This window comes from Rhizopus delemar, genomic scaffold (genome assembly GCF_000149305.1).
Source record: "Rhizopus delemar RA 99-880 supercont3.5 genomic scaffold, whole genome shotgun sequence".
NCBI lineage: Eukaryota > Fungi > Mucoromycota > Mucoromycetes > Mucorales > Rhizopodaceae > Rhizopus > Rhizopus delemar.
The window spans coordinates 2,414,920-2,435,714 of NW_027137831.1; the positions used below are offsets into that span (position 1 = coordinate 2,414,920).

The following is a 20,795-nucleotide window of genomic DNA, read 5'->3' on the forward strand; positions in this document are numbered from 1 at the left end:
ATTAATAATCTGCTTACGTATATAAGACTTGGTGGTAACACTTAAAACAGCCTTTCTACCAGGGTTTGCTGTTACTCTACCAGGAAAAAACTTGTTGGCATATCTGCTTAAGGTGGATTTTTTTAAGTTTGGAATACGTTCCATTATCACTGAATATGGCTTGTTCTGTAAAACCAACGATTTGGTGTTTTCTTGCTTGTTTTTAGAGAGAGCGCGAACCATATGTGTAGTGGTACCTTAAAGCTTCGATATATAAAGAAAGAAAAGGAAAAAAAAATGTTTGACCGAGGATAAATTAATTTTATAAGTCACTTAGGCTTTTTCGGCGATAGTCGGAATATTATGACTCATAATTAGCCAAAAAACTCCGGTGGAAGCTCCACCAATTAACAAATAAACTTATCTACAGTTGTAGTGGAAAAATGGTTCCAAAGTTGGTTTTTGTATTTAGTCTTAAGATTTTCCCGATTGTGTAACAATACAAGCAAAATTTTTTTTCAGTAATATTAACTGTAATTGCGCTACAAAATGCATGTTTTTGTGAGCCGTTACCATTTGTAGTTCCAAAGATATAAAGCTTTAAAGTTGCAAATCAAAAACATTGGAACCATTTTTCCACCCACTGTATATCTATTGGATTGTAAGCTCGGACATATAACTATTTGAGTTGCGACGTTCTCTTATCAAGCATACTGAATTTGCTATACTGCAAAAAAAGAAAAAAGAAAAGTATGCTTAGTTTATGTACCCAAAAAAAAAGATAAAAAAAATTGTTTGTTTACACTGAAAAGATAAAGAACAACATTTCTTAAGTTGCGAAAGGGAACATAGGCTCAATGATTTTATCCAACGAAGAGTAAAATTAATTGATTACAATTGGAACAACAGAATATATCATAGGAAGTAATAAATGCAAATGTTAAATAAGAGATAAAATAAAAATGAACAAGGAAAAAAGAAAAAAAAAAGAAATACAATTTTCCTTTTTTTGACCACAAGGAAAATAGCTTCTACCACAGATGATAAGGCAATGTTTAAACGACTAAAGCTAAGCAGAAAATAAGGAGGAATGGGTTTGGTAGTCATTTTTATTTTTAACTGCAAAAAGAAACAATAATTATTAACATCAAACGAATTTACATGTTTTGAGATTCCTTATAGCAGAGACTATAAAAAAGAGCTATTGTTAAAGAAATAAAATAGTGCATCTTAAGAGATTTAGAAAAAAAAAAAAGTAATGTTGAAATTAGAGAATTGCAATGTCGGAATTACTTGCATGTGAAAAAAAGCAATGTTGGAATTACTTGCATGTTAAAAAAAAAGAATGTTAAAAATGACATTTCAAACGAATACCTACTTTTACAAATTGCCTTAAGTTGAACAAAGCCTACATACAGGATCCTTGTTTTATTCATAGAGTATACAAAGATTTACTTTGGGTTTTAGAAAGCGGTTTTAGAAATTGCACTGAAATTGGAAATGTTTTTTTTCAACCAAGAAAAAAAAATCTAACTGAGATGTCAATTAGAAATGTGTTAATTCATTTACCTTTGTTTGCTAATTTCAATTTCTTATTCAATGTATCTATGCTAATTTATGTGCTTTTTGTCCCAACTTTAAGAATATCATCACTTTGTCTTTTTTCTTTTTTTTTTTTTTTTTTGTAAAGTAGTGCAGTTAAGTAAGCCAATCAATATAGTACTGAATATGACGGGAAAAGATTTAAATCTTTCAACAGAAAAGTTGAATTGATTTTACTCGATGAAAAATGTATTATTATTTAGTCGCAATTGTATGATGTCGTAATATAGCAACATCAATTGAAATTTGTTAAAGATTCTTATTCTTTGATTTTGGAGTTGTATATAAGGAGTTCATAAAGCGACATATCAATGCATAAAAACTGTTATTGTATTCATACAAAAAAATAAGTACTCATGAATAAATTTAATATCATTGATTTACAGTAAAACCATATCTCTATAAATAAATATGAGACTTCTGCAATAATTACCTTTGATCTGTTGTTCATATCGGTATTTTAAGAATCACATCGGGACCTATTTTTAAGAACGGTACATCAATGTAATCCTATTTGATAAATATTGTTAAATCAATAAACAACTCACATCATCATTGATTGATTCGTCAAGAAGACAACATGTCATATTTATCCATTATCTTTCCTGAATCTTCCCATTCTCTTTGTATCATTATTTTAACCGATGAATAGAAATAGCGGTAAAAATTTACATATTCAAAAAGTATAAATAACATCAATTGTTGTTGTAAATCAAACAGTATATAATTAGTAACGCAAGTTCTTTATTGTATTTATAATGTATTCTTCAAGCCCATACAAATTCCATTGTTACTGCGCCCAATGCTCTGGAGGAGAAGCAGGCAAGTACCAATTTGTTACGCAATGGACTCTTGCTCGCCATAGAAAGAAAGAAGCTGTTAAAGGTTTGTTACTTACATTAAGATAGTTTTTTTGCTAACGCATCATATAAACAGGTGAATCAGAAATAATTCCAGAAGTTAACACCAATAATGAAGTGATTCCATCAAGTGAAAATGATTCTGAGAATAATGGTGATGAAGACTTTTCTAATTGGCAAGTCATTGAAAATGATGAAGATGATGCCTCTAGTTGTATGGATGTTGTCGAATTCAATGTGCCCAAAGGTAAAAACCTTCTAGAATTGTTTTAATAAAATATAAAATACTTACTTTGTCAAACGTTTAGTTAAACTTGAAGGATTCCAAAGTGATGTTGTTGCTTTCATAGCAATTTTCTTGACGTATTTCCAGCTGTTTTTCATTTCTGAATATGCTGCGGAAATAGTTATGAAATTTGCTAATGATCTTGTTGTCCTCTTACATTATGAACCAATCTTCCCTACCAAGTTGGACACTCTTCGAAATGCTGTTGGAATTGACTATACCTACAAAGGTATGTTTCGCCTTGTTGTCTGTCCTGAATGCCATACCCTGTACCAGCCTGAAGAAGTACACTGTGATTCGAAGTGCTCCTTTTCTGAATTTCGCATCACATGTAATGCCCCACTCTTCAAGCCTGCTACGATTGGTGCAAGCAAAATGTACGCCAACAAGGTCTCTGCATTCAATTCCATCAAGTATGCTTTAACCGTGATGTTTTCACGACCAGGATTTGAATCAGCAATTGAAGCATGGCGCTATCGTACTCGTCATAACAACACTATGTATGATATCTATGATGGTCAACTTTGGAATGAATTCAAAGATAGAGATGGTAATTTATTTACCAGTCAAGCTAGATCTCTTCTTTTTACGTTGAATGTCGATTGGTTTCAGTCATCCAAAAGAAACGTGTACTCTGTTGGTGCTATCTACTTGACAATAAATAACCTTCCAAGATCCATCAGATACAAAAAAGAAAATATCATCTTGGTTTGCGTTATTCCTGGTCCCAAAGAACCCAAGGACACACAAATCAACAACTATCTACAAGTTTTGGTAAATGATCTGAAGGAGCTCTACTATGGTGACTTTTTTACCTGTACAGCTGAATCTCCTAACGTGCCTGTTCAAGTTCGTGCTGCTCTGTTCTTGATTGCTTGTGATATTCCTGCTAGCCGAAAGGTTAGTGGGTTTACTTCATTCAATGCCACTGTACCTTGTAACAAGTGCTCAACAGCATTTCCTGCTCGTTATAATACTCATCTTCAACGTGATTTTTCTTTTGGTCTTGAAGATATTGATGCTTGGTCACTTCGTACCAATATTGAAAACCGTTATCATGCAAAAAATTGGAAAGAAGCAACCACCAAGAGAAAAAGAGCCGACTTGGAACAGAAGTTTGGTACTCGGTTCTCTGCCTTACATGATTTGGAATATCTTGATCTTGTTCGTTGTACTGCCATTGATCCTATGCATGGTCTTTTCCTTGGAACAGCAAAGAAAATGCTTAAAATATGGCGTACAACCATTTGTGACCTTACCCATGAATTATACCTGACTGATGCTGACTTGAAAGAAATGCAAAAAGAAGCAAATGATATTATATTGCCAGCACAATACACGCCAATCAATCAGAAAATTGCCAGCGATTTCTCTGACTTAAAGGCTGATGAATGGAGAACCTGGTGTCTTGCTCTTTCTCCTCTTTTGCTCAAGTCTCGTCTTCCAGTCCGTCATAAAGAAAATTGGGCAAAGTTTGTACAGGCCTGTCATATCGTATGTCGTCCATGCATTACCCAAAATGAAGCCACGATAGCACACAAGCTATTCCATGAGTTTGTCCTTGGTGTTGCTGAATTGTATGGTCCAGAAATGGTTACTCCAAATATGCATCTTCATCTACATTTGAAGGACTCCATTCAAGACTTTGGTCCAATCTATGCATTTTGGTTGTATGGCTTTGAAAGACTTAATGGTGACATTAAGAAGATGACGGTAAACTACAAAACAGCATTCGAAGTTACATACATGAAGAAGTTCCTTTCTGTTGTACACTATGGTGACTACATCCGTAACCTACCACAAGGAATTAAACAGAATCCAGTGATGATGTCTTCCTTTGTCTATTTGTCACCAACACCTTCTGATTCCCTTGTTGCTTCATCTGTTTCAACCAGCTTTGATTTCAGCTTATTTGTCAGTGCTGCTCTACGTTTGAATGATACCTTCACTGGTGCTGAAATTCTACCTCCTGATACACAAGCTTCTGCTAGACACAAAGTTAGTGTTAATAGATTGACTCAAGCCCATTATGGTTACCTTCTTGCCTTTTACAGACTTGTATATACTGATCGAACATTCGCAAGTGCGCTTATTCCAGAAGACCACGATGACTTGTCTACAATGGTACTTCCCGATATTTCTATTTTCGCTGAAATCGAAATTCTTGGGCAAACGTATCGATCAAAAGCATCGCGTACTACTCGTGGTTGCTATATTGAAGTCGCTTGTAATCCTACTATTCCTGGAAAAGAGGCTGAGATGCGAATTGGTGAAGTTCAGTATTATTTTAGCCATCAGCTTCAAATGAAGAAAACTATGATTCCAAATGGTCGGGTCTTTGCCCCAAATGCTTTTGATGAACACCTCTTTGCTTTTGTACGTTGGTACAACGCTCCTCTTCATCCTTTTCAAGGATTTGAATGTCTTGGTGCCGCGTACTACCACAACTCCTTTCGACCAGCTGGTTCAGACTGTATTCTTCCAGTATCGCGTATCTTTACTTGTGTTGCTATGAAGCAAGGTTATCCTGATAATCATGTTGTCTTTTTACCTCTCCCAAGAAAAACCATTGGTTTGTAAAAAGTAAAAAAAATAAAAAAATAAAGTAAAATAAAAAAAGTAAAAGTAAAAAAAAAATTTAAAGTTTAAAAATCCAAACACCGCATTTCTTTTTATTTTTTTTTGTTCATTTTATAATTTTTTTTAAAACTGAAAGTCGTCTTCATCCAACTGCATTTCAGAACCAAAAGCCCAAGCGATACTCTCTTCAGTTATATTTTCTTTTCTGACGAAGTCAGGAACAGGCAGCGAACATTTTCTTCGAATGCGAGGAAGAGACTGAATGTTGCTGGTTCCAGTCCTTTGTCTCTTGGCCCTGTCACTTGCTATCTGATCATCCAACAGCTTGAAGAATTCAGTGCACTAAATATTGGATAATGAGCTGATTGCGCTTAAAAAGATATTAATTAAACTTACTGCTGGTGATCTGTACTTTGGTACACGAACTTCAAAATAATCAATGGTTTTTGTACACAAGACAGACATGCGTTCCTTTTCGGTAAAAGGAGTTGTTCTATCTGGATTTTGCTCCAGAAGAACTTCCTCTACCTTATCCATTGTATCGCTATTATACATGTCTTCTTCTTCAGACATGCACTGCTGTTGAAGCAAGTACTCGCAGTTCGGATAGTTGTTGTAAACGACTTGATCCTTGTGCTGCTCATACATTGCTTTCCGTGTTTTGATTTTCTAAAAAAAAATCAATTATAAAATAGCAATAGCCTTTATTGTCCTTACGTTGTTTTTTCGAGTTGTTTTAGCAGCCTTTCTTTTCTTTACGAACTCGTCGACAACACCAACCTCCTCTCCAGCTATACCAGCTTTCTTGGTATAATACTGCCTTTCAAGGTATTTCCGCAAATCGCGGCCATTGGTATGCTTGTACGCATAATGGCTATTGACATACTCTTGCAACAGCTTAAGTACTTTTTGATTCTCAACAGACTTTAGAGGCTTGCTGAGATCGTACTTAGATGACGGAGGTAAATCATTGTAATGATTCCTCGCAGCATCCTAAAATTAAAGAAAAAAAAAGTAATTATTACACTTGTTTAAATTTAAATTATTAATAACCTTACCTTAATCGCTGTTGCAATTGGTTTTGCACTTTTGCTGGATTCTTGTTCAAGCTCGCTGTAGGCTTCTTTGACCTTGGCAAATGCCACTTGCAAGGCACGCTTTTCTTCCTGCTCTTTTCTTAACATCTCCTTCAAAGTGTCAATTTCCTTTCTCATATCCAGATAAATGGAGAAGGAAAGAGAAGCTTCATCACGTCCAACATCTTCAGCTTCACGCATTCGCTTCTGGACATTGGTCATAGGGGGGTAACCAGGTCTAGGATAGGCAAAGCTATCAAGAATACCATCACTTGACACAAACTCAGGAACAACAGCACGGGAAGGAAGAGCAATTGGCTGCCCAGCAGAGTTAGAGCCACGAGCATTGACAGGAGCAGGGTTGAATTCGATAATACGGTCAGACATAATGTTATAAGGTACTTTGAAGAAAAAGTAAAGAAACTTAACATTGAAGTTGAACACACCTTAAATACTATTGCGTTCAATTGTAAACTCAGTTCTATACAAATCAAAAAATCTATAAAAGGATTGATGTCTCAGATCAATCTTTTCTTTTCTTTCTTTCTTTTTTTTGATTTGTTATCCCGGGTAAGTTGTTCTTTTTTTTTAAAATTTTTTTTTCTAATGTACTTTATTAAAAATTCATAGGTATACTTATGGCTATTATAAGTTCTTGAGTCCTTTCTGTATCTGTTTATGTGGTACGTAAGTTTCTAAATTTTCATTGTCTTCATTAACATTCAAATTTAGTTTCCTAAGCTTGATTCTGAATCTGTTTGAACTCCTTGGTATCGTCTTCTAGTTTTTAAAGAGGTTTAAGGCAAGAAAGTCGGGTACATCATGTTTCACTGTAATTAATCTTTTATTTTATTCAGTTTCAATTCTACTTTCCTACTGCCTAGTCTACTGCCTTCATCTTTCTTTTGCTTTAGATCTCTTTTGATGCTGCTTCATTGTATTTGTTTGTTTTGCCTGTTTTGTCTGCTATATTGTATTGTTTGCTGCTTCTGAGGTCTAGGTAAGTGCAATTTTGAAAAAAAAAATTTTGGTATCTACCGTTTAAAGGTGTTGTTTCATTATTCCCATCGATCCCTTGTTCCTTTTTCCGCCTTTTTGTATCATTTTTAATAAACAAATGAACCAATAATATATAATCAATATGACGATAAAGCCCCAAAATAAACGAATAAAACTAAATTTTTAACCAATAATACCGTATTTTAAGCCTATTTTATTTCCTAATATAAACCATCCAGAGTTATATATAATCATAATAAGCCAATAAGAAAGTATTGCGAAAAGGCAATAAGCCAGTAAAGAAGTAATATTCAAGAGAAATAGACGTATAAGGAAGTATTACTAAAGGCAATAAACCAATAAAGGAGTAGTATCAAAGAAAAACGCACGCATGTAAGGTCCAATAGAAAGGTGTTATGTTTGTGTATCATCGTAGAAAGAACAATGAAGCGGCGCGTCACCAAAAGTAACACGGTATTCCACATACATATCTTAACATTTAGAGCAAAATACACGAAGTATATATTTTATGAAATTTGTAAATATATTGACGTAAACTCGAAATATCTGATTATATTCTGTCAAATATATTGTTCTATATATAGCAATTATGTGCAGTGACGACCGTTAAACATGTTTAAAAATATTATAAGGTGCTTACTGTTTTTGAAAATTACCGATGTACCAAATGATATAAAACTAACTGGGAACAAAGGTGCTTCACATAAGAAACGCCCCATTATTCTAGACTAAATCGGGAAATATTCGGAACTTCAAAAATTAAGCAGCGCCATTCGATTCTGCTTGCCTTATAACCTTAGTTTCTATTTTTGGATTGCTATTCTAGCTCCGCTATAGCTGTAGATATTATGATTTATCCATCGTGGCCTGAAGTGCCAATCACCCAAAATGGTTTATTTATTTGATATTAATAATCAGTCCAGCGTCCTTTGTTTTTGATACATTGTTTTATACGCTTAGGCATTGATTCTATAACCTTTTGACATTCTTCTGGCTTCATTAAGTTGTACCAAACTTTAGTTACTCGTTCGTATAATTCATTCATGCCTTTTGGTGCTGTTTCATGATCATTCAGCCTTCTCTTTAATAATGACCACATACTTTCAATTGGATTCAAGACCGGTGACTGTGCAGGCCACTCCAGGATGCTGTAGGATTGCTCTTTAAGGTATTCTTCGACTAATTTGGACGTATGCTTAGGATCATTGTCATGTTGAAAAATCGCCTGATGACGTTCTAATTCTAATTTATCGATGCTAAACTCGATAGTACGCTCCAATTCATCTTCCAAAACCTCTTTGTACAATTTTTGATCCATATTGCCATTGATCTTGCACATCCAACCGACTCCTGCATAGGTAATGGTGCTCCACAGCATAATACTGCCTCCACCATGCTTAACAGTCATCTTGACATGATGCGATTTCAAGCTTTCCCCTGACCGGATCCAAGCCCAGGTGCGTCCATCTGAATTAAATCTATCTATTTTCGTCTCATCTGACCAAATAACGCGTTTCCAGTCATCTATAGTCCAGTCCTTGTGAGCCATACACCAAGAAAGCCTCTTACGGATGTTTTTAGCACTAAGCAAAGGCTTCTTCGGCTTCTCAATCGCACCAAGGCCGGCCTTACGAAGGGTTCTGCGCACTGTCACAGCACTTACTTTCCTTCCAATGTCCTTTTCTAACTCTTTAGCCACATTTGCTGCACTTGACATCCGGTTTTTCGTCACTTGGCGGACACAATAACGTTCATCAGCTGCCGATAAGATCTTGCATCGGCCGCCTTTTGGCTTTCCAAGTCCAAAGCAGTGAGTTTTTCGGAGTCTCCCAACCGTACTCTTGCTTAAACCAGTAGAACCTTCCACTTCCCGAACCGACTTACCTTGTTTAAGTAGTGAAATTGCTTGAACAACTGTTTCTTGAGGGACTTGTTTCATGTTGAGATATAATGGGCGAGTAATAAATCAGTAGGAGTTTAAAACTTCAGCAGTGAGTAAAGATCAGCTTAAAGACATACAATGCGCATTTGTAAGCAGTTTGGTACCTTTATGCAACTTGTGGGTCGATATTTTATCATATTTTATATTTTTTGAAAATGCGACAAAACTGTCCCAATGCACCGCTTGTTTTTGATTCCCTCTATCTCCATTTGCGGCACTTTAATCGGTCTTTGCTATATGTTGTTTACTTCTACAAGGCTTTGGCTATCGAATGATATACAACAAGCCATAAATTAATCTGATAACCATAACGCTACAGGCCATAAAAGAGAAAATTACAAAACATTGGGACAGTTTTGTCGCTCACTGTATATAAATAAAATAAAGAGATAATTGGATTCAAAGGATATTTATTGTGATAAAGTAAGATAATGTAAAAATAATAGGTAAGATAATAGGATAAGATAATAATAATCGAAATATTTATAAAAAGATACTGATATTTATATGTTTTTTTGATTTCCATACTTTTATGCTGTTTTTGGTTTTTCTTTTGTTTTCTTCTTTTTTTTGTTGTCTTTGAATTCCTTTGCTATTAGCATAGCATCGTTTGCTATTGAGATAGCATCTCTTCTATAATCATAGGGTTTTCCTTTTTCGTGTTTCGTGTTGTGAGATTGGAGTTTGTAAGGTTTTTAGAGTGTTAAATAGGTTTGTATTGAGTAAGTCTTGTTGTAAGATCAAAGGTTTAGGTAGGATTTGATTCCAAAAGAATAATGATTTGAATGTGAGTTTCTTGTGTCAAGTGACCACCAGTTCTTATGAAGGAGATCAAACTGTTTTGAGTAAAGTAAAATAAAAAGGATTTACAATGAAGTGTATATACTTCAAGGGACTTCTTGTTCTTCATGTTAAGTAAAATAAAAAATAAAAGAGATTTACTTTGAATGATATTTATTAAAATAATCAAAAAGTAAAGTAAATAAAGCAAAGTAAAGTAAGTATAAGTACAGTAGGTCACAAAACTGCTGCAAAGATTCCATTTTTGTCGGTTTTTGTGGTGCACATCCTGCCACAATGGCACAGGCTACCTGTGTTCTTACATAGTAGATGTGGCATGTGTCTTGAAAAAACCATATGAACTTAAGCCCAATTGGATAAGTATTAAAGGAAATATGAAGCGCGCAATTTGAAAATTTAAGAAACGAAAATTTGAACAGAATGAATTTTTTTATTAATATTTAGTTGGGCCGCCTTTCTTATTGATAACCTCTTGAATTCTTGCCGGCATGCTATCAATATACAGTTGTTGGAATAATTGTTCGAATGTTTTGCAATTTTATACGTTTTGCTTTGTATCTCTGCAGTCAGATACGATAGAGCTACGTACGATACCTCATTAAAAAGCGACAGCTTTCGCATATAACATATAAAACGCTAGGGGTCTGGAACTATTTCCATATATAGTAAGACCAAATTGCGTCAATCATATGCATTCGAACAATTTTTCCAACTCAATGCATTCTATAATAATGATATCGTTGCCGCTTCTGACATCACAAATACAGCATTACAAAATGATGTAATTATGAAACAACGCTTTTGCTATTAATCGGAGCTTAAAATATATAAGTAAGGCTGTATTTTACGGTGTTTCCCTTCCATCTAGTACAGTCTATACGTCCTTATATCATGGTACATCCTTTATCTCGTAGCAAGCAAGAGAGCATCCGGTAGCTGTTGAAAAAGGGTTTATCATACTCAGAGATCATGGAACATGTTCCAGGAGTATTAACGTCCACTTTGAGCAAGCACAAGGGCTTGTATACACCGAAACGTACTCGAGGTCATGCTGGTAAAAAGACTACTATAAGCTCAACAACAAAGAATTACCTGAAGAGAGAGCTTGTAAATGGTTCACTTAAGACTGCAAAGAGCGTATGGCCATATTTAAACAGTATTGGTCACAAGATAGGCTATTTTGGTACAGTAAAAATGCTTCACAGTATGGGTTTCGATACCCAAATTAAGAAGAAAAAGCCTCTCCTCAAAAAATGTCACATGGAAGCTAGACTAAAGTGGGCTAAAGCTCACAAAGATTAGACAGAAGATGACTGGAGACGTATAGTGCTTTCTGATAAGACCAAGATTAATGTTTGGGGTTCAGATGGCTGTAAGTACTTTTGGAAACGACCTGGTGACAAATTGCAGCCTCATCATCTTGACCTTACAGTCAAAGGAGGAGCTGGCAGTGTGCTGCTTTGGGGTTGTATGACGTGGGATGGTCCTGGATATGGCTGCGTAATTGAGAATGGTACTATGAAAGCATCAGATTATGTTCATATCCTGTCAACTACACTGATGGACAGTCTGAAGTACTATGGTTACCAACAGGAATCTATTTATTTTCAACACGACAGTGATCCTAAGCACACATCAAAGCTTGCTCATGTTTGGTTTAAGGAAAATGGGTTAAAAGAAGAGCATACTTTCAGTTGGCCTGCTCAAAGTCCTGATTTGAATCCTATAGAGCATCTCTGGCACCATTTAAAGCTGAGGCTGAGCTTAGATGAAGATAGGGATAAAGGACTGCATGATCTCTGGTCTAGAATCGAGAAAGAATGTATTTCTTGTACCAAAGAGTAATGCCAAGCATATATCAAGAGTATGCCAGCTCGTTGTAGAGCAGTTATTAAAGCTAAAGGCGGTCATACACGGTATTAAATAAAAGATGATTCAATTGGAAAAATTGTTCGAATGCATATGCTTGACGCAATTTAATCTTATTATATATGGAAGTAATTCCATACCCCTGAATTTCTATATGCTATATGTCACAACTATCGCTTTCTAATGAGGTATCGTACGTAGCTCTATCGTATCTGACTGCAGAGATACAAAGCAAAACGTATAAAATTGCAAAACATTCGAACAATTATTCCAACAACTGTACCTTTGGCAAAGCTCTTTATCAAAGCCATTCCATACTTTTTCTACCCGTTCCCAAAGCTCATCCACATTTTTTGCTCTACGTTCGTAACAGCTAAGCTTCAACTTCAGTTGGTGCCATACATGTTCAATGGGATTTAAGTCCGGACTCTGAGCTGGCCAGTCGCTAATGTAGCGCACTTTGTGATTATTTAACCAAGCAATTGTAGATTTTGCCTTGTGCTTCGGGTCGTTATCATGCTGGAAGTAAATATTGGACCAGTTGAAATTGTAGTATTCCATGGTATCGCGAAGCGTAGTGTTCAAAATATGCTGGTAAACATCAGAGTTCATGTTACCATCGTAAATTTGGCAAGCATATCCTGGTCCTTCAGAGGTTATACAGCCCCACATCATCAATTTACCGGCTCCATGCTTGACTGTAAAGTCTAGATGATGAGGCTGAAGAGGATCGCTTGGTCTTTTCCAGTAATACTTACAGCCATCAGAGCCCCATACATTAATCTTGGTTTCATCAGAGAAGACAACTTGCCGCCAATCTTGCACTGTCCAATTCCGATGCTTCTTGGCCCATTCTAACCGATGCTGCATGTGTGCTTTTGTAAGAAATGGCTTCTTTTTTTTTCTCGACAAATGGAACTCCATTGATTTCAGTACTCTAATTGCTGACTGGTATGAGATATCATAGCCAAGTCCAACTAACTCCCGGTGTACCTCTTTGGCAGTCTTTAGAACCCCTTCGATGACCTTTCTTTTGATTGACCGCTTTGTTACTTTGGAGACTACTGTAGGCCTGCCACCTGTGCTTATTGTCCTACTTGAAAAAAGTCTTCTAGAATATCTACTAACAGTTGACTCATGCACACCAATCTCCTTAGCAATATCATAGGTTGATGCAGATCCAGTTAGTGCTGACCTGAGGTCATTTACTTTCTCTTCTGACAATCGTTTAGGCATCCAATAAATAAAAAGATAAATAAGAGAAATAATGGAAGTAAAAGAATTTAAAACATAAAATATAGAAATTGTAAGCACTTTTATATACTGCTAACATTCTTATCTTGCCAAGAATGTGAATTATTATGATAACAACCGGATAGACCGAATTAAAATGTGTCGTCTTTAACATACGTAAAAATGCAAAAAAAGCCAGTCGTGTATAACTCCGTCTTTAACATTATCAAATTCCACCAATAATCGTTGCCTGTATCCGATATCCTACCAGTAGATGATCTTTCTATTGGGCTATAAACATTCAAAGTTTGAGATAGATTCGTGCAGAATTCATAGACAATCAGCATTAAAACTGCAATTTTGCAATTCCTTGCAGCAGTTTTGTGACCTACTGTAAGTATAAGTAAGTTAAAAAAAGAATAAGAAATATTGGGCTATTTATATATTTTTTTGGTTTTTCTGATTATGTGTTGTTTTTGGTGATGTTTTGATAAAAGTTTTTGTATGAATTCATAGAGTTATATGAATACATAGAGTTGTATGCGTTTGCATTGTTGTATGAATTCAGGCAAGATTCGTGACACCAAGAATTGAATTTTCTTCGTTCGTTGTGCTACAGTGTGTTACTGTGAAATTCGATATGCTTTCTGATTTTTGGTAGGCTTGATATACGTTATTGAGATAAAATTTTAGTAGAATAAAGTATTGGATAAAGTAAGTTCCAAACAGAGTAGATAATTCGAGTTATAAGTTCGCTTGAGTAGAGTGACCACCAGATCTTGTTAAGTAGATCAGACTGATTTGAATAAAAGTAAAAGTAATGTGTAGAAGATAAAATAAAAAAGAGATTACAATGAAGTATATGATTAAAGGGATTATTGGTTCTTCCTGTTTATAAAATAAAAAGTATTTTGTTTCAAAGGAGATTTACAGTAGCTTACAAAATTGTACAAGTGTTTTGCATTTTTTGCTTCCGTAGGATTTATCGATACCAAAACGATAAATAAGCTACAGCATGTTCTACATCATTCGAAAGTATAGCTTCTTGGCTTTCTTTTGGTACTATTCAGTCGGCGATAACGTCATTTTGGATGGAGCTATGGCCGTTTACAAATGCCGACTACACTTGTACAATTTTGGAACCGATGTTTTAGAATAAAGTTTTTATTTAAATGTGTGCACTAAAAGTTGATCCAAAGACCCTTGTTCTCTATAATGTCAATACATCGTTGAGGCATAGTTTCAATATAATTTTGACATTCTTTTTCGGTAATTTCGTACCAAGTCTCGAACGTACGAGTCCATAGTTCATCCATAGAGGCAGGAGGACAATCATACTGTTTAAACAAGCGTTTTTTTAAGGTATTCCACATATTTTCAATTGGATTTAAGTCTGGATACTGTGGAGGCCACTCCATTGTTGTAAAATCCTGTTTAGACAACCATTCAGATACGATTTTGGACTTATGTTTGGGATCGTTATGTTGCATAAATTCAAAATCAGCCATTATAAGGTCGTTTTCTTCACAATAGCCAGTCATAGACTTCACCAAATCATCTTGCAATACAGATAAATAGACGCTCTTGTCCATATTCTTGCCTACGTCGACAATATACCCAACCCCGTACCAGCTAATACAGCTCCAAACCATAAGTGATCCTCCACCATGTTTTACGGTTTGCTTTACGTGCCTTCTTTTAAGCTTCTCATTTGGTTGCTTCCATTCATAAACCTTACCATCCGATCCAAAACGATTTACTTTAGTCTCATCAGACCAAATCACGCGTTTCCAGTCTTCTATGGTCCAGTCAACGTGATTAAGAGCCCAGTCCAATCGCTTTCGTCTGTTTACTTCACTGAGCAATGGTTTTTGAGGCTTAACAAAAGAGGTTAAACCAGACCTATGCAGCGATCTTCGCACTGTTTGGGCTGATACAACCTTTTGCAAGTCATTTTCGAGTGTGTTTCTAGCTTCTACTGCATTCTCTTGACCTTTAACAGTTACTAATCGGACTAAATACTGATCATCCTTGCTGCTGAGTAACTTGGGGCGACCTGCTTTAATGCTGTTTACTTCGTTTTTTATTGTTTTTCGAACGTTCTGAACAGTTCCACGGCTTGCTCCAGTTGTTTTCACTGTTTTTGATATAGAGTATCCGTTTTTTAAGCAGCTGATGATACGATTACGGAGATCTTCACTGATAGGTTGCATATTGGACGTTGGTACACTTTTATATAGCAGTTAGTTCCTGTAGGTGTAAGAAAAATGGCAGAAAAAGAAAGAAAAAGATACTTTGAGCATTGAAGAATAAAAAAAACCCTTTTTTGGTGGCTTACACTCTGTGACAAGCAAGATTATAAGCTGAAATTGAAATATTTGAAGCGGTTCCAAAATTGTACAAGTGTAGTCGGCATTTGTAAACGGCCATAGCTCCATCCAAAATGACGTTATCGCCGACTGAATAGTACCAAAAGAAAGCCAAGAAGCTATACTTTCGAATGATGTAGAACATGCTGTAGCTTATTTATCGTTTTGGTATCGATAAATCCTACGGAAGCAAAAAATGCAAAACACTTGTACAATTTTGTAAGCTACTGTATTTGGATAAGGTAAGATAATAATAATAATGATAATGATGCTTGATAAAATGTTGGTATTTATATGCTTTTGGTTTTCTTGATTTTGTATTGTTTTTGGGTTTTTGTGTTTTTCCTTTGAATTGTGAATTTTGTTGAGTTTTTCAATTTCATTGAGTTATCAAAATTTTTGAGAATACGAATTTAGTTCAGGCCCGAACTTTCTTTGACAAGTGGTACAGTTTGACTAAAAGGATCTATAATGTAACTTGTTAGTACTTGGGACTTGGCTTGTGTTAAAGTGATGTAGATTTGTTTAATTTAAGGTTTGAAGTCTTGAATGACTTGAGTTTAAGTAACTTGATTCAACGTTTAATAGTTCTTTTGATAGAGTAAATTGTCTTTGAGTAGTGACCACCAGATCTTTTTAGATCAATAAGGTTAAGTGTGAGATTGTTTGATAAACGATAAAAATAAAAGGGATCTTTCTTGATTTGTGATAACTCGGGTATCAGATCAGAAAGAATAAGTAAAAATAAAAAAGAAAAGAAAAGGTAATTGTGACCCAATAAGAAAAGATTGCTTTTTTTAAGCGTAAGAAGATTTGATTTCTTGAATTTATAGAATTTATTGGATTTATTGGATAATGTTATTTTGTTTAAAAATATTCATCTTATTTATATAAAAATTGGTGTGGCTTATTGTTTGTGTTGTTTGACATCTATGTCGAACGACATCAATGTCGCTGGACATCAAAATTATTCTTGTGATCAGCATTGTTCTCTTGATCTAAAATTTCATCATTTGTGCTACACTAGTTCACAGTTGAAAGTCCAAAAGATAATTGTGTTACATTCTAAAAATGTTGTTATTTTAAAGGTTGGCTTGTAAGTTTGAGTGTTAAAATTGGGCAAAGTTTGCTTGTAAAGCTTGATTTAAGGTTGTGATTGCCTTGTAAGTTGTTGTTTTGTATGGAATTTAAGCAGATGCTTGATAAGTAGTGACCACCAGATCTTATGTGTAAGATCAATACGATGTTTCTTGATAAAAGTTAAAGTAGAGTAAAAAGTTTAGGTAAACAGGGACTTTCTTGTTAAAGTTTGTTAATTATTGAGTAGAAATATATGATTTATTTAAAACTGACTGACAATTTCTTCATAAAAAGATGGGATATATATATGATAATTTTTTTTTTCTTCTTTTTTTTTTTTTTTTTTTTATTTTTGCGGCTATTGTTATTTCTTTGACAATGGTTGTTAAAATAACTTAAGTTATTTTAACAATCCATGTCGGAGTTGTTTCGTACTTCGTCCAAAAAGAGACCATTCTCACAATGTAACAAAAGACGTGACAATAGAACAAAAACAAGGGAAGTGAGCATGAAACATGCACTCGATCGTCACCAACAGGATTTGAACCTGTGCGGGCGGAGCCCATATGATTTCTAGTCATACTCCTTAACCACTCGGACATAGTGACACTTTCCTTCTGTGAATTGGTATAGTAGGTGGAGTGCACCTTAGGATAGACACTGCCACACTGCAAATAATTGGTGATTTTCAACATCCACAATCAGTTGTTGCATCTAATAATCAACGTTTTTGACGTCTTTGATTAAATGAAGAAAATTAACTTTCGCTGTATTGGTCATTTTCGAATTTTAAAAAAAGATTCAGGTGCGAAAAAAATAAAGAAATTGAACAATACTTTTGTTTTTTTTTGTAGCGTAAGTATTCATAAAGTTATTCATGTTTTAAAAAAGTGTCTTTTTTTTTCAAATGGTCTTTTTTTGGAAATCCTGTTCCCTCTATCGTTGAAAGACCGATATCTTCGTTTTTTTATTTTTGAGGGCAAAATGCGGAAATCAAAAGCATTTTGCGATTATTTTGTTCAAAAGAATACATATTAGGAAGGTAGTCTATGATTTTTAGCTTAGGTCACTACAAACGTGTTACAGAACGTAACAAAATAGTCGTGTTTGGGAAAAAAAAAATCTGGTAAAAAAAAGACTAAGTTAAAAAAAAAAGAAAAGAAAAAAGTATAGCAATAAAAAGTTCATTGTTCAAATGAAAACAGTACTCTAACAACAAATATACTTTATATTTATGCAAATGCTATTACATTATAACAAAAGAATAAAAAAAAAATAAAGAAGCTCTGTTAACATTTTGTTACAAGGCAGTTATAATTAACAAATACATACAAAACTCTTTTGTTTATCAAATAAATAGATTGCTTTATTATTTTTTATGACAGATATAATAAAAGAATATATGTTTTTAAGCTTATACTAGTTCATTACTTACTTTATGTTTGTACATGGGTGTAATTTGCCATTAGCCATTAGCCATTAGAGATGTTAGCAATGACAACTTTCTTTACCAAAAAGAACTTTTTAGCAACAAGCAGTAATATAAGATTGATATTCTTATAGTTTCTTTAAGTTGGAAAGAACAACTTTGCCCATGAGTCTCATGTTCGTCATCCGAATGTGTACCATTAGGAATTCCTAATGTAAAAAAAAGAAAAAAAAAAAAGAAACCAACATTAGACTTGGTTGTTATTATTTTTTTTTATAAACTTACATTTGAACCGTTGTTGAGCTTTCTTTTTTATCTTTTGTATCCGCAATGTTAAATATGCTCTCTGAAACAAAACAAGGGAAAAAAAAACCAGTTCTTTTGAACACGTAAAATTGTTACTGTTTAGGAACCAACTTCCAAATTTAGTATATTTGCTTTAGTTTTTTTGATCACGCATTTTTTTCTATCTTATTCCTCTACTAAATCCTGAATATTATTTTTTTTTTGAAATGAACGCCACCAACAACAAAGTTAAATGCCAATGCACCAAATGCAGCAACTGTCCTGAAGGATTCAAGTGGATTGCAAAGAAAACCGCTAACACTCATAATCGCATAGACAAAGTTGGAGAAGGTACAATTTTTTTAAAGAAATGCAGCAAGACTAAAGTGCAATTAAAATAGTTTTGAGACAAAGAAGATTTGAAAACACCTTCGAGCAACCCACCACGTCTACAGAAAGAAGCACGTTTGAAGGTATATTTATAAATCCACCCCTTTTTTGTTATTAAACAAATTTAGAATTCGACATTGATGCTGACATGGATGTCGACATGGACGAAGAAATGACCAACGACCAACAACTGGCGTATCTCCTGGTCCTTTACCTTGTGCTTTTCCAAGCAAAGCACCTTTCAGTTGAAGCCGGTGAAGACTTGTTGGCCTTTCTTTCCTTTTTCGTTCGTGCTCTTGGCCATGGCATGGAGATTCCTACAAAGATCTCCACTGCTCGTACCATGGTCAATTATTCCTCTGCCAGTAGTGGTGTCTCCCGTTTCCTTGTCTGTTCTCTTTGCAGAAGTGTGTACGACACAGGGAGTTTGCATACTCGACAATGCCCTTTTATTAGGTTTGCAAACAACCCACACAGACAAGAGCGCCCATGTGGTAATTCACTTTTTGTTGGCAGCAGCTTGAAGCCCGTCCTTGAGTTCCCGTACAACTCAATTGTGGAAACGTTGAAGAAGTTCTTTGTCCGTCCGAACTTTGAAACAGAGATTGAACAGTGGAGAGGTCGATATGTGGAGGAAGGTGTGTTGTATGACATCTATGATGGTCGAGTCTGGAATGAGATGGTCGACTCAACTGGGGAGTCATTTGTGAGTAAAAGACGATCATTAATGGTGTCATTGAACGTCGATTGGTTTCAACCTAGTGATGGTATGCACTACTCTTGTGGTGGTGTATATCTCACGATTAACAACCTTCCAAGGAGTTCTAGGATGAAGGTTTCCAACATCATCCTGGTTGGTATGATTCCTGGGCCTGGCGAGCCCACGGATGACCAGCTCCAAAACTTTTTGCGACCAATGATTGCAGAGCTGAATACCTTGTACGGAGGTATGATGATGCCAACGTACCAGAACAGAAACGGTGAAATGGTACGTGTTGCTTTGATGTCCGTTAACTGTGATATACCAGCAGCTCGCAAAGTAGCTGGGTTCATGGGTCAATCCGCGCACAAAGCCTGCAACAAATGTTCCACTGTGTTTTCGCGAATCAGTACTGGTGCAAATTCAACGAAGCCAGATTTTTCAGACTTTGACGATGAGCATTGGATTCTGCGAAACAATACCCAGCAGCGTCAAGAAGCATATGCTTGGCTAAATGCTACTCACATTACGCAACAGCGAACCCTGCAGACGGACACAGGAAGTAAATGGAGTGAACTTCACCGACTAGAGTATTTTGATGTCGTGAGATTGACAACCGTTGATCCCATGCACAATTTATTTCTAGGTACGCCAAAAAGAATGGTTGAAGTTTGGGTAGATCACGGGCTTCTTACAACAGCTGATTTCAAAGCCATGGCTGATGAATCAGCTTCAATTGCTATCCCTTCACAGTACTGTAAAATCTCTAAAGGTATACAAGTATAAAAGAATTTGTACTATGATGAATCTGAACACTAATTTTTTTGTTATAAAAAAAAAAAAAAAAAAAAAAAAACGAAAAAGGCAAGATTGAAAGTACGTTTAGCAATATGAAGGCTGATGAGTGGAGAACGTGGTGTGTTGTGCTTTCGCCTTTTCTCTTAAAACAAAGATTAATCGGTGAACATTTCATCAATTGGATCAGATATGTAGAAGCAGTAAGGTTGGTGACTGGTCCTTTAATCACAGCAGATGAAATTCAGACAGCACACTCCTTATTTAAAGAATTCGGCAAGACCTGTGTTCAACTCTATGGAAAAACATGTATAACACCTAATATGCATATGCACATGCATTTGAAAGAATGCTTTTTGGACTTTGGTCCCTCCTATGCCTTTTGGCTTTATGGTTTTGAACGATTGAATGGTGATGTCAAAAAGATAAATATCAATTACAAGACAGGCTTCGAAACCACCTATGTCACTATGCTTACTCAAACCATTCATACACAAGA

General features: G+C 35.2%; 6 protein-coding genes and 1 non-coding gene across 7 annotated transcripts; 3 read left to right on the plus strand and 4 right to left on the minus strand.

Moving 5' to 3' along the window:
- Window positions 1-2,339: 2,339 nt before the first annotated feature.
- On the plus strand, window positions 2,340-5,307 carry RO3G_07686 (uncharacterized protein; the record flags this gene model as incomplete). The annotated part of the gene is made up of 3 exons (XM_067662276.1): window positions 2,340-2,466; window positions 2,518-2,688; window positions 2,750-5,307. The coding sequence occupies 3 exons, from the start codon at window positions 2,340-2,342 to the stop codon at window positions 5,305-5,307; spliced, it is 2,856 nt and encodes a 951-aa protein (XP_067518377.1).
- A 342-nt stretch (window positions 5,308-5,649) lies between these two features.
- On the minus strand, window positions 5,650-6,770 carry RO3G_07687 (uncharacterized protein; the record flags this gene model as incomplete). Its single annotated transcript, XM_067662277.1, has 3 exons — window positions 5,650-5,976; window positions 6,067-6,300; window positions 6,366-6,770. 3 exons carry the CDS (start codon window positions 6,768-6,770, stop codon window positions 5,650-5,652), a joined length of 966 nt encoding a protein of 321 aa, XP_067518378.1.
- Window positions 6,771-8,310: 1,540 nt separating this feature from the next.
- On the minus strand, window positions 8,311-9,342 carry RO3G_07688 (uncharacterized protein; the record flags this gene model as incomplete). Its single annotated transcript, XM_067662278.1, has 1 exon — window positions 8,311-9,342. The coding sequence occupies one exon, from the start codon at window positions 9,340-9,342 to the stop codon at window positions 8,311-8,313; it is 1,032 nt and encodes a 343-aa protein (XP_067518379.1).
- A 1,773-nt stretch (window positions 9,343-11,115) lies between these two features.
- RO3G_07689 (uncharacterized protein) lies at window positions 11,116-11,991 on the plus strand (the record flags this gene model as incomplete). Its single annotated transcript, XM_067662279.1, has 2 exons — window positions 11,116-11,334; window positions 11,449-11,991. 2 exons carry the CDS (start codon window positions 11,116-11,118, stop codon window positions 11,989-11,991), a joined length of 762 nt encoding a protein of 253 aa, XP_067518380.1.
- Window positions 11,992-14,429: 2,438 nt separating this feature from the next.
- Window positions 14,430-15,461, minus strand: RO3G_07690 (uncharacterized protein; the record flags this gene model as incomplete). The annotated part of the gene is made up of 1 exon (XM_067662280.1): window positions 14,430-15,461. The coding sequence occupies one exon, from the start codon at window positions 15,459-15,461 to the stop codon at window positions 14,430-14,432; it is 1,032 nt and encodes a 343-aa protein (XP_067518381.1).
- A 1,762-nt stretch (window positions 15,462-17,223) lies between these two features.
- Window positions 17,224-17,305, minus strand: RO3G_19076. The gene has a single exon. It is a non-coding gene; the product is annotated as a tRNA-Ser (tRNA).
- A 1,656-nt stretch (window positions 17,306-18,961) lies between these two features.
- Window positions 18,962-20,287, plus strand: RO3G_07691 (uncharacterized protein; the record flags this gene model as incomplete). The annotated part of the gene is made up of 2 exons (XM_067662281.1): window positions 18,962-20,063; window positions 20,148-20,287. The coding sequence occupies 2 exons, from the start codon at window positions 18,962-18,964 to the stop codon at window positions 20,285-20,287; spliced, it is 1,242 nt and encodes a 413-aa protein (XP_067518382.1).
- Window positions 20,288-20,795: the final 508 nt, after the last annotated feature.